The sequence below is a fragment of the Mobula birostris genome, chromosome 2 (genome assembly GCF_030028105.1).
Source record: "Mobula birostris isolate sMobBir1 chromosome 2, sMobBir1.hap1, whole genome shotgun sequence".
Taxonomy (NCBI): Eukaryota; Metazoa; Chordata; class Chondrichthyes; order Myliobatiformes; family Myliobatidae; genus Mobula; species Mobula birostris.
This window is the reverse complement of record NC_092371.1, coordinates 74,472,201-74,485,609: the sequence shown is the minus strand read 5'-3', so window position 1 is coordinate 74,485,609 and position 13,409 is coordinate 74,472,201. Positions and strand designations below refer to the sequence as shown.

Below are 13,409 nucleotides of genomic sequence, written 5' to 3'. Positions count from 1 at the left end.
CATTTGGAAGAGTACCTGTCCCTTTTAGGCTTTGAATTGGTGACAAGTATTGATCTCTGTAGTTCTCTGTTTCACCACTAGATGGCAAGAGATCACAAGACAACGCAAAGTGGAGCATTGCCGTTGGAGAGCAAACCCATCACTTCGTGGAAAAATATCCACATGGCATATTCAAATAGATTATTTAAAGTATTGCACATGGCTATAAATAACTTAAGCTATCTTGACCTATTCTAAACAATAGCCAATTATTGTCCACCTTTTGCTTTTTGTCAATGGTCAGAGAATCTCTCTCTCTCCACTGTCTACTGTTGACCTACCGAATGGAGTGGGCATTAGAGATGGGGGTCCTTGAAACTGCTGAATTATCTGAATTCCATCCAAAAATAAATGATAACGACCGACGCTTATTAAATCAAAGGTGCTGTAATTGTTAGTTTGAATAACTGCCTTTGGACCACAGTTCTGAATAAATCCAAACCTGTCAGACCTAAAGTGACTTAACATGTACGGTTTCGAGGGCACCCTCTCATGCAGATATCTATTAGAATTATATATGTAGAACACTATTTAGGACACATTATAAATGTCTCACATGAATAGGTCCTTCACCCCATGATGTTTTGCTTAACAAATTAAAACTAGTAATGAATCAAAGTTCAAAGTAAATTTATTATTAAAGTACATACACATCACCATATACAACCCTGAGAGTTGTTTTCTTGCGGGCATACTCAGTAAATGAAGAGCCACAACAGAATCAATGAAAGACCACACCTAGCAGGGCGGGCAAACAACCAATGAGAAAAAGACAATGAACTGTGCAAATACAAAACTGAGAGGAAAGCAAGCAATAAATATCGAGAACATGATGCCCTCACCAACCAAGAACCTATCAACCTCTGCTTTGAGTATATCCAATGACTTGGCCTCCACAGGCGTCCGTGGCAATGAATTCCACAGATTCACCACCCTCTGCCTAAAGAAATTCCTCTTCATCTCTGTTCTAAATGGATGTCTTTCTATTCTGAGGCTGATCCCACTAGTCTTCTACTCCTCCACTATAGGAAACATCCTCTCCATGTGAACAATAACTAGGCCTTTCAATATTTGATAAGTTTCAATGAAATCCCCCTCATTCTTCCAAACTCCAGTGAGTACAGGCCCAGAACCATCAAACATTCCTTTTAGATTAATTTAAGGTGGAAACTGACAGAACTTGATTGGTAAGGGGGGTTAAGGGTGTTACAGGTTACGGGGAGAAGGCAGGAGAATCGGTTTGAAAAAATGAATCATCCATGTTTGAATGGCAGAGACATAAGAACATAAGAAATAGGAGCAGGTGTCAGCCACCTGGCCCGTCAAGCCTGCTCTGCCATTCAATAAGATCATGGCTGATCTGTCCATGGACTCATCTCCAACTACCTGCCTTGTCCCCATAACACTTAATTCCCCTACAATGCAAAAATCTATCCAACCTTGTCTTAAATATATTTACTGAGGTAGCCTCCACTGCTTCATTGAGCAGAGAATTCCACAGATTCACCACTCTTTGGGAAAAGCAGTTCCTCCTCATTTCCGTCCTAAACCTACTCCCCTGACTTTTGAGGCTATGTCCGAATGGCCTAATTCTAGTCCGATATCTTACTGTTTATAGCCTGGGCTTCCATTATCTCTCAGGACACAACCAACCCCGGCATGAGGGTAGTTCTCCTCATTGACAATTCTCAGGAAGCTCCCAACTGATTTACTGTATGTTCTTAATGTTATGTTACACTGATTATTCATACACCCACTGCCACTTACTTTTACTTTGCGTAGCTATTAGAAAGTAATCACTTCCTCTCCTGGTTTAAATGCAGGATTTGTCCTCCATCTCCCAAACTGAGCATGAACAAACCCAATCCATGGAAGAGCCACCTGATACATCGACTCCAGCATCCCAGCGGTCGATGTCCAAAACTGACTCCCTGAGGACACTCAGCACTGAAGACAAGCTGAACGGGCAGGTTTTCCATGGTCGCTGTGATGCAACCCCCTCACCACAGCTCAACAAGGACAGGAGTTGCCAGACGCTGTCAGAGCTGAAGAGACAGCGGGCAGCCGCCAAGCTGAGGAAGCAGGCACCTCAGGACACTGACTTGGCAAACGGTCAGGGAAGGGTATTGGAGAAGAACCAGCTTCACCCAAAGAACTGCTTGGTGGGCTCAAGGACATTGGAGGTCAGTTTCAACGGGAGCTCCCCCTCCTACTCTTACTCCAGTGGGGACCCGCCAATATTAAAACTTAAGGCCCCCTTGGAGGAGCCGGAGGTAAAGAGACAAGGCTGCTGTAGGATTGTGTGATGGAAGGGGTGGCAAGGAAGACAAACCGTTGTTTCAGGATGCAGTTCTTAGAAGCGGCTGCTTGGATGACAAGGTTCACGTTGGAACTTCTCCGTGAAAGTACTGACATAAGAATGTTAACTTAAGCACTATTTTAACTAATTGCTCGAGGCAATTAAAGTGCAACTTTGCGGAGTTCTTCGTTCTGTGGGGTAGGAGTGAATGGCTGTGAAATTGCCTGGAGCTCCCAATACCTCCAGTGGGACATAGGTCACTCAGTCTACTGCTGGAGTCCCTAACTATCCACAAAGTTAAGGGTTACTCATGATAATTGCTTGGAATTCCTAACAATCCAGCTGGTATATGTTATGTACTGTATATTGTCTGGACTTGCCAACTATCCAATGAAATACTGGTTACGATTTCACTGTGCATAATTCTTGATTCTCCTAGACAAACATTTAAAGGGATTATTTCTCACCTACTGTAATGTCAATTCAGTGAGTCCAATTGACTGCTGTTTATCTTCTACAACCACTTGCTGGAAATAAATGTCAGCTTTATACAGTTTAGTTCAAAATAGAATTTAAGCAAAATGCGACAGATTTAATGACTCTTGTTGAGTATTCAAGCATTGTGCACTTGCCTTGTTTAAGATTTCTGATGTATCAGTGTAACTTGGTCCTGAAAACACCGCACTACTCTCTTGTGGAGAAAGTTATCATTTTAAGTGCAATGGTATTGTGCCCTCACAAGGAAGAGGAAGCGTCGTGAATAGGGGGAGATCAAGAAAATCGATCTGTCATTCCTTTTCACAGCCAGGTCCACCACAGTCACAGAGGCATGTTTGGTTTTAATACCCCGCTGTACGGTAACCATTCTTGTAGCACGCTGATGCAACAGTTTGCAGTGCTGCCACAAAGCTTTGGTGACCACGGTTGGATCTTGCCTCCAGTTCTGTCTGCGTGGGGTTTGCACATTCCCTCTGGGTGCTCTGCTCTCCTCCCATATCCCAAGATGTTGATAGGTCAATTAACTACTGTAAATTACATCTAGTGTATGTATGCGGGTGGTAGGAGAATTCAGAAGTAAATGGTCATTTGAGAGAGAGAGAATGGAACTGGGATTGATGTAGTTGCTCTGAGAGCTATCACAGATCCAATGGGCCAAATGGCCTAAATTGTAAGAAAAGATGACCAAATATACCTACAGAAGCCAAGAGAATTCAGTTCCTCAGGCAGGACTGACACAAACATTGGTCTGTCCTTTAGACTGATCTCCCTTTCAGTCCTGCCTTGTCACACTCATCCCCAACACCCAATCGGAGCAAACGCATCCTGTATAAACTTGAACAAGAAATTGAATCGTAGTGTATTGCACATTTGCACGATGTGATTATAGTAACTGAAGATCTTACAGTATTGTTAAAGGGCAAAATCCCACTGCATCAAAGTTCAAAGTAAATTTATTATCAAAGTACGTATTTGTCACCATGTACTACTTTAAGATTCATTTCTTGCAGGCATTTACTGGAAAATAAGGAAATACCATAGAATTTATGAAAAACTATAAATAACAAAAACTGACAAAAATGTGCAAAAGAAGACAAATTGTGCAAATAATGAAAAAGTAAATAAATATTATTGAATTGCAGAGTTCTTGAAAATGAGTCTTTCAGTTGTGGAGTGAGTGAAGATATCAACACTGGTTCAGGAGCATGACGGTTGCAAGGTAATAACTGTTCCTGAACCTGGTGGTGTGGGACCCAAGGCCTCTGTATCTTCTTCCCAATGGCAGCAGTGGAAAGAGAGCACGGCCTGGATGGTTAGGGTCCTTGATGATTGATGCTGCTTTCATGTGACGGCGCTCCTTGTAAATATGCTCAATGGTGGGGAGGGCTTTGCCTGTGATGGAGTGGGCTATATCCACCACTCTCTGTAGACTTGTCTGGCCCTGTGCATTGGTGTTTCCATACCAGGCTGTGAACTAACCAGTCGGGATACATTCCACTGTGCATCTATAAAAGTTTGTCAAAGTTTTAGATGACATGCCAAATCTATGCAAACTTCTAAGAGAGTGTGGGAGGCGGGGGGTTGCTGTTGTGCCTTCTTTGTGCCGGCACTCGTATGCTGGACCCAGGCTAACTGAGTAGTTCCAGTTTGCCCGGAATAGTCAGTTCCAGCACCGAGCCCGAATCCTAGGCTGCTGCATCCACTCATTCCCTCACCTAATGTTCAACCCAGAGCCAGTGGGTCAGTATTCTCATTGCTACTTGGGCATGAATTGGCCGCTACCTCTGTCCCCAAGAGCAATGGAATCTGCACCCCATGCACTGACTCATCAGCTGTAAAGCACCAAGCCAAGACCTGAGGTTGCCACAGGTGTTACCTAAACATGTTTTGCTTTATTCCTCAGAACTGATTAAATATTCTTGCTCTTTGGGCAGACGTGTGCCTCCATTTATTGACAGTAGACAATCCACCATAACTCAGGAGAGTTTCTTAGCTTCCATTTCCCTAAGAGCTGACCTATAGCAGCTTTCTCTCCCACTCCTAAAGGCGTTAGAACATACACTCAGTTTTATATAGCCACTTTATTGGGCACTTACCTAATAAAGTGGCTACTGAGTGTATGTTTGTGGAATTCTACTGCTGTAGCCCATCCACTTCAAGGTTGGATGTGTTGTGCATTCAGGGATGCTCTTCTGTACACCGCTGTGGTAACACCTGGTTACTTGAGTTACTGTTACCTTCCTTTCAGCTTGAACCAGTCTGGCCCTTCTCCTCTGGCCTCTCTCATTAACAAGGTATTTTCACCCACAGAACTGCCACTCTGCTGATTTTTTTTTTGCTTGTTTTCCACACCATTTACTATAAACTCTGAGTAGGGTTCCCAACCTGGGCACCTCGACCTTTCAGTTAATGGCAAGGGTCCATGGCATAAAAAAAGTTGGGAACCCCTGAAACTGTTGTGCATGAAAATCCCAGGAAATCAGCAGTTTCTGAGATACTCAAATCACCCCATCTGACACCAACAGTCATTCCACAGTCAAACTCACTTGGATCACATTTATTCCCCATTCTGATGTTTGGTCTGAACAACAACTGAACCTCTTGACCATGTCTGCATGCTTTTATGCATTGATTTGTTGCCACATGATTGGCTGATTAGGCATTTACATTAACGAGCAGGTGTACAGGTGTACCTAATAAAGTAGCCACTTTGTGTAGAATATAGAACAGTATGGCAAAGAACCAGGCCCTTCAGCCCACGAGTAATCAAAATACTTTACTGAACCAATCCCTTCAGCCTACACAACGTCCATATCCTTCCATTTCCTGCACATCCATGTGCCAGTCTAAGAGCCTCTTGAATGCCTCTTTGTATTTGCCTCTACTACTATCTTGGCAGAACATTCAATGCACCAATGTTTCTCTGTGTAAAGACATGCCCCAAACATCATCTTTGAACATGCCCCCTATCAGCTTAAATGCATATCCCTTTAACGTGTTAGAAAATTCAGCTCTTTCATAATATGTGTCCTCTAATCCAAGCAGTACCCTGATAAATCTCTTCTGCACCCTCTCCAAAGTCTCGATGTCCTTCCGATAATGAGACAACGAGAACTAAATGCAATTCTCCAGCGACAGCCTAAATAGCATAATATAAAGGTCAAACAAGAGAAAGTCTGCAGATGCTGGAAAGCCAAAGCAATGCATACAAAATGCTAGGGGAGCTCAGCAGGTCAGGCAGCTTCTATGATAAAGAGTAAGCAGTCAATGTTTCAGGCCAAGACCATTCTTCAGGGCACTTTTGGTCCTGAAGTAGGGTCTTGGCCTGAAATGTCAACTGTTTATTCATTTCCAGAGATGCTGCCTGACCTGCTGAGCTCTTCCAGAGCATTTTGCGTGTGTTGCTTCATATTATACAACTGAAATGTACTTGTCTTTATAGCTGAGTTGGGACAACTCTTGAAATCAATTCCTCAGCCAATAAAGGCAAGCATGTCATGTGCCTTCTTCACCATTATCAAGCCGTGCGCCACTTTCAGGGAACTATAGATTTGGACCCCAAGATCCCTCTGCTCAGCAACACTGTTATGAGTCTTGCCATAAACAGTGCACGTAAACATACCCTTTAAATTTGATCTCTTAAATTGCAACACTTCTCATGTTTGTCCAGGTTAAGCTCCATCAACCATTTCTCCTCCTGTATCTGCAACTTATCCATATCACACTGTATCCTTTGGGAGGCTTCCACTCTCTACAACACCTCCAATCTTTGTATCGTCTCAAACTTACTAACCCACCCATCTGTTCTCATCCAGGTTATCCATATATATCACAAACAACAGGGGTCCAATTATTGATCACAGACCTCCAGTCAGAATAAGTCCCATTGACCACTTCTATGGGCAAACCAATTCAGAATCCAAATGGCCAATTCACTCTGGTTCCCATGCACCTTAATCTTCCTGATGAGCCTCCCATGAGGGACCTTGTCAAATGCTTTATGAAAACGCATGTAGACAACCTCCACAGGTCAACTTTCATCAATCGGGTTAGTAAGAAACGACTCACCCCACACAAGGTTATGCCGAGTGCCTCTAATTAGGCCATGGTTTTCCAATTGTTCATGAATCCTATCCATAGGAACCCGCTCCAGTAACTTCTCTACCACACTGTGAAACTCACCAGTGTATAGTTTCAAAGATTCCATTCTTGAATTAACAGAACAACATTGGCTACCCACTAGTCTGTTGGGGCCTTACCTGTGGCTAGAGAATACATGAAGATATTGGTCAAGGCCCCAGCAATCTATCTCTTGCCTCGCCCAATAATCTTTGATATATCCCATCAGGTCGGGGGACTTAGCTACCATAATGTTCTTTAAGAGATCCAACACTACATTCTTCATTATCTCGAAATATCCTAGTATAGATTAACATGCTCCACATAGATCTTCCTATCCTCCATATCCTTCTCCTTGATAAGTACTGACACAACGTGCTCATTTAGAGGCACACCCTCAATTTTATCTCTAAGCACATGTTCCCTCCTTTATCCCTGAGTGGGCATACCTGCCCGTTTGTTGGCTTATACTTTATTAAAGATGTTTGTGTTCTGGCGCCTTCTGATCACAGTTGGGCAAGGGTTGGCCTTGGCAGAAGATGGGAAGTTATTGAAGAATGAGAATCATTCCAACTTCCTGTGAGGTCAGAAACTTAACACAGATGGCATCAAACCCGAAACCTTCCCAATGTCCATTGTGTTTGAGGTCATAACACACCAGGACTTTGAGTCGGGTAAAGGGTTCAACACAAAAGTCTGGCCATTTCACTCATGGGTCATCACAGGCTCTGCACCTTGAATGACAGTTTAAGCACAGGAGTTCATGTCTGTAATATTGGGAGTTACCCTGGTGTCTTGAGCAATATCCTGGACACCATATCTCTAACATCTGGACTTCGTCATCATAGTGACTGAGGGAGCTTCAGTGCATTTCTTGCATTAGAACAGTGACTCCATTTCAAAAGTACATTCAATAGTCCAGACACTCCGATTGTCAGAAATCCTGATGTCCCAACATCTGACTCACACATTAGTCCAGAACGTGCATCCAGAGGGTCCAAGGGTCAGCTGTTACGTGGTTCCGACTGTGAGCTGTTGCGTGGTTGGAATTAGATTTGGAGTTCTGGAATACCGGGGGTCAGGAATGGAGCTGGGCCAGGAGAGTTTATATAATTCTTGCTGCCTTTAAACTAGTCAGGTTCACTGGAAAGATTATTATTCTGCAGTGTAACATGACAAAAAATGAAATAAATTGTGCTTGGGTAACATCCAATAATCAAGAAAATTTGCTAGTGTGGCACTACCAAAGTTTGAATTGGTTTAGTTTATTATTTTTTACTTGGAGATACAGCACAGTAACAGACTCTTCCAGCCCAATGAGCCATTACTGTCACATGGACCAAGATGCAGTTGAAGGCTTTTGTTTGCATGTCATTCAGAGAGGACATCAGAGTACATTGAGATAGTAAGAAGGAAACCAGAATACAGAATACAGTGTTAAGGTTACCCAAGGTGCAGTGCAGGTGGACAAATAAAGTCCAAAGGCCACCACAAGGTAGATTGGAAGATCCAGAGTTAATTTTTTAGCATATGAGAGGTTGTGTTAAGCCTCTGATAACAACATGTTAGAATCTGACTTGGAGCCTTGTGGTACATGAGACTATAAGACATTGGAGTAGAATTGGGCCTTTGGTCCATTAGTTCTGCTCTTCCGCTCCATCATGCTGATTTATTATCCCTATCAAACCCATTCTTCTGCCTTCTCCATGTAACGTTTGACACCCTGACTAATCAAGAATCTATCAAACTCTGCTTTAAATATACCCAGTGACTTGGCCTCCACAGCCGTCCATGGCAATGAATTCCACAGACTCACCACCTTATGGCTAAAGGGACGTCCTTCTATTCTGAGGCAGTGCCCTCTGGTCCCACAATAGGAAATATCCTCCCCACATCTACTCTATCTCGGCCTTTAAATATTTGATAGTTTTCAATGCAATCCACCCCCCCACCCCATTCTTCTAAACTCTGGGCCCAGAGCAACAAATGCTCCTCATACGTGAACTTTTTAATTCCCTGAATCCTGCTTGTGAGTCTTCTCTGGACCCTTTTCAATGCCAGCACATCCTTTCTTAGATAAGGCACTCAAACTTTCAATCCTTACATGCTCTCAATCTTCCAAGGATGCTGAGTTATCAGGGTTTTATTTTACTCCATTAACTGTAAAGTAATTGAGGAAATCCTGAAATAGAGTCGAACGATATAGACTGTGTAAAAGTCTCAGCGGGAAGCACCAGAGAAACATTCTGTAAAGATCAATAAACCAATTGTTTGGAATCAAATGACCTTGCCTGGTGTCTCAGGGCTGGGTGTGCCTGCATCTGCGCCAGCTCCCACCCCAGCATTCCTCCTCTGCCACCCATCCCACACACCTCCTGTGGGGCTCCACTTTCACCATTCCCACGAGATTTACAAACTCGCTCTCTGCTCCACGTTGACAAATACAGTACTGTTCAAAAGTCCTAGGCAACCTACCTATATATGTGTGCCTAAGGCTTTTGTACAGTTCTGTAAAAGCACGTGGAGACATAACATGTCGGAATTTGGAGCAATAAAAAACAAATTGCTGGAAGAACTCAGTGAGTTGAGCAGCATCCGTGAGGGTAAATGAACAGTCCACATTTCAACCCTAAACACTGACTGTCAATTACTTTTACGAATGCTGCCTGACCCCCTGAGTTCCTCCAACATTTCTTTTGTGTATTTACTTACTTTTGAGTGTGCTGAGCACAGGACTTAAAGGTTCAAAGGTTCATTTATTTTCAAAGTATGTATGCAGTATACAACTCCGAGATTCATCTTCTCCAGATAGCCATGAAACAAATAAAAACATGGAAGCCATTCAAAGAGAAACATCAAATCAATCCCCAGCACAAAAAAGTGGCAACGCAATCATCAACCCACACTCCCCCCCCCAAATCCCCCTCTCATGCACAGGAAAAACTAACAAAATGCAACAAGAATCCCCAAAACCCCCCCTCCCCTTGCACAAAAAAACAATGAGAAAGAACGGGCAAAAACACAGAATATAAAAACCATAAGACTGAAAAAGTCCACAGTCCATAAACACAGAACTTCAGTAACATCCTCTGGCATCATCAAAAGAGAGAGACACCACTTGAAAGCAAAGTTTTACCCTCCGGCAACAGGGAGCTGCCACAAGGCAATAGGCCACCACACATTCCTTCTCTGGTAGCAAAGGGATCCCATCAGCGATCAAAAGGCCTGCAGAACACTTGCTCACCTTTCGCATTTGCCTCGATGCTTCAATCGGGGAAATGAAGTCAAACGACAGCTCACTCCCCGTATCTGCGTTTCTTGTGGGCGTTCCAGCTCGTGCTCGCTTCCTGAAATCTTCTCGGAGAAAGCTAAGGGCTCAATTAATCTCCAAACTGTAAATGGCAGGCTCTAACAGTTCCAGAAACATGTTTAAGACAAACAGCAGATGTAAATGAAGTGTACTTCTTGTGCAGTTACTCTGCACCCTTGAATATTACGGAAGATCAGAGAAGGGTGAAGAATGCTGTCAGATTCCAACCACTCAGTTTGTGCCTCTGCCCTATGTTAATCGACTTTAAGGTGTGTAGCCCCCCTGGCCACCCTCAGGGTCGCTCGGCTCGCTGTCGTTCTGACGCTCTGTCTGCCAGAGAAAGCAGGATCTCCCAGTGGCCATACATTTTAATTCCATGTCCCATTCCCATTCTGATATGTCTATCCACGGCCTCCTCTACTGTCAAGATGAAGCCACACTCAGGTTGGAGGAACAACACCTTATATTCCGTCTGGGTAGCCTCCAACGTGATGGCATGAACATTGACTTCTCAAACTTCCTCTAGTGCCCCACTTCCCCCTCGTACCCCATCCGTTATTTATTTATATACACACATTCTTTCGCTCTCTCTCCTTTTTCTCCCTCTGTCCCTCTGACTATACACCTTGCCCATCCTCTGGGTTCCCCCCCCTTTTTTTTCTCCCTGGGCCTCCTGTCCCATGATCCTCTCATATCCCTTTTGCCAATCAACTGTCCAGCTCTTGGCTCCATCCCTCCCCTTCCTGTCTTCTCCTATCATTTTGGATCTCCCCCTCCCCCTCCCACTTTCAAATCTCTTACTAACTCTTCTTTCTGTTAGTCCTGACGAAGGGTCTCGGCCCGAAACGTCGACTGTACCTCTTCCTAGAGATGTTGCCTGGTCTGCTGCGTTCACCAGCAACTTCGATGTATGTTGCTTGAATTTCCAGCATCTGCAGAATTCCTCGTGTTTGCATAATTATAACATATAGTTACAACAGTGCAAAGCAATACAGTAATTTGATAAAGAACAGACCATGGACACGGTTAAGAAAAAAGTCTCGAAGTCTTTCGAAAGTCCCATCGTCTCACGCAGATGGTAGAAGGAAGAAAACTCTCCCTGCCATGAGCTTCCAGCGCCGCAAACTTGCCGATGCAGCACCCTGGAAGCACCCGACCACAGCCGACTCTTGAGTCCGTCCGAAAACTTCGAGCCTTCGGCCAGCCCTCCAACACCGAGCACTGAGCACTATCTCTGCCGAGTGCTTCGACCCCGACCCCGGCCCCGGCAACAGGCAATAGGCAAAGCCGAGGATTTGGGGCCTTCCCCTCCAGAGATTCTTGATCACACAGTAGCAACGGCAGCGAAGCAGGCATTTCAGAAGTTTCTCCAGATGTTCCTCCGTGCTTCTCACATCTGTCTCCACCAAATCAGGATTGTGCACAGCCCCTACTTAACAAACATATCATTTTGGAGTGGCCGTGCTCTCTGCGTCGCGTCGCCATCTTCTCCTCCCCTCCCTATTGTGAATCCTCAACTCTCATTTGCTGCTCAACAGGTTGTATTGGCTCTACTTCAAAACTATTTGCTGTCCTTGCTACTGCAAGGTTGGGGACATTCAATTTGGTAGTAATATTCATCCTCACTGTCGCTGGCTGGCTCACTCTCCTTCCTTTCATAAGAACATAAGAAATAGGAGCAGGAGTAGGCCATCTGGCACATCAGGCCGGCTCCACTATTCAATAAGATCATGGCTGATCTGGCCATGGACTCATCTCCACCTACCTGCCTTTTCCCCATAACCCTTAATTCTCCTACTGTGCAAAAATCTATCCAACCTTGTCATAAATATAGTTACTCAGGTAGCCTCCATTGTTTCATTGGGCAAAGAATTCCACAGATTCACCACTCTCCAGGAAAAGCAGCTCCTCCTTATCTCCGTCCTAAATCTACTCCCCTGAATCTTAAGGCTATGTCCTCTAGTTCTAGTCTCATGTACTAGTGGAATCAATTTTCCTGTCTCTATCCTATCTATCCCTTTCACAATTTTATACATTACTATAAGATCTCCTCTCATTCTTCTGGATTCCAGTGAGTACAGTCCCAGGTGACTCAATCTGTCCTCGTAGTCTAACCCCTTCATCTCTGGAATCAAAGGAATCTTTAGGTGGACGATCCCTGGTGCTCCGTTTTGGCAGACACATAGAACATAGAACATAGAACAGTACAGCACAGTACAGGCCCTTCGGCCCACAATGTTGTGCCGACCCTCAAACCCTGCCTCCCGTATAACCCCCCACCTTAAATTCCTCCATATACCTGTCTAGTAGTCTCTTAAACACGAGTGTATCTGCCTCCACCACTGACTCAGGCAGTGCATTCCACGCACCAACCACTCTCTGAGTAAAAAACCTTCCTCTAATATCCCCCTTGAACTTCCCACCCCTTACCTTAAAGCCATGTCCTCTCGTATTGAGCAGTGGCGCCCTGGGGAAGAGGTGCTGACTATCCACTCTATCTATTCCTCTTATCATCTTGTACACCTCTATCATGTCTCCTCTCATCCTCCTTCTCTCCAAAGAGTAAACCCCTAGCTCCCTTAATCTCTGATCATAATGCATACTCTCTAAACCAGGCAGCATCTTGGTAAATCTGCTCTGTACCCTTTCCAATGCTTCCACATCCTTCCCATAGTGAGGCGACCAGAACTGGACACAGTACTCCAAGTGTGGCCTAACCAGAGTTTTATAGAGCTGCATCATTACATCGTGACTCTTAAACTCTATCCCTCGACTTATGAAAGCGAACACCCCATAAGCTTTCTTAACTACCCTATCTACCTGTGAGGCAACTTTCAGGGATCTGTGGACGTGTACCCCCAGATCCCTCTGCTCATCCACACTACCAAGTATCCTGCCGTTTACTTTGTACTCTGCCTTGGAGTTTGTCCGTCCAAAGAGTACCACCTCACACTTTTCTGGGTTGAAATCCATCTGCTACTTCTCAGCCTGCTCCTGCATCCTATCAATGTCTCTCTGCAATCTTCGACAATCCCCTACACTATCTACAACACCACCAACCTTTGTGTCATCTGCAAACTTGTCACCCTTCTATCCCCACATCCAGGTCGTTAATAAAAATCACAAAAAGTAGAGGTCCCGGAA

The 13,409-nt window shown here is 44.3% G+C and overlaps 1 protein-coding gene across 4 annotated transcripts in view; it reads left to right on the top strand.

Annotated features, from left to right (window-relative positions):
• The window catches only part of LOC140187611 (protein phosphatase 1 regulatory inhibitor subunit 16B-like), a 206,997-nt gene extending 203,009 nt beyond the window's left edge, over nt 1-3,988 (top strand). For all 4 annotated transcript variants that reach the window (XM_072243113.1, XM_072243131.1, XM_072243141.1 and 1 more), the window contains exon 11: nt 1,863-3,988. In XM_072243113.1, the coding sequence (XP_072099214.1) occupies nt 1,863-2,345 (483 nt within the window). In that variant the 3' untranslated portion in view covers nt 2,346-3,988. The remainder of the gene's footprint in view (nt 1-1,862) is intronic.
• The last annotated feature ends 9,421 nt before the right edge of the window (nt 3,989-13,409 follow it).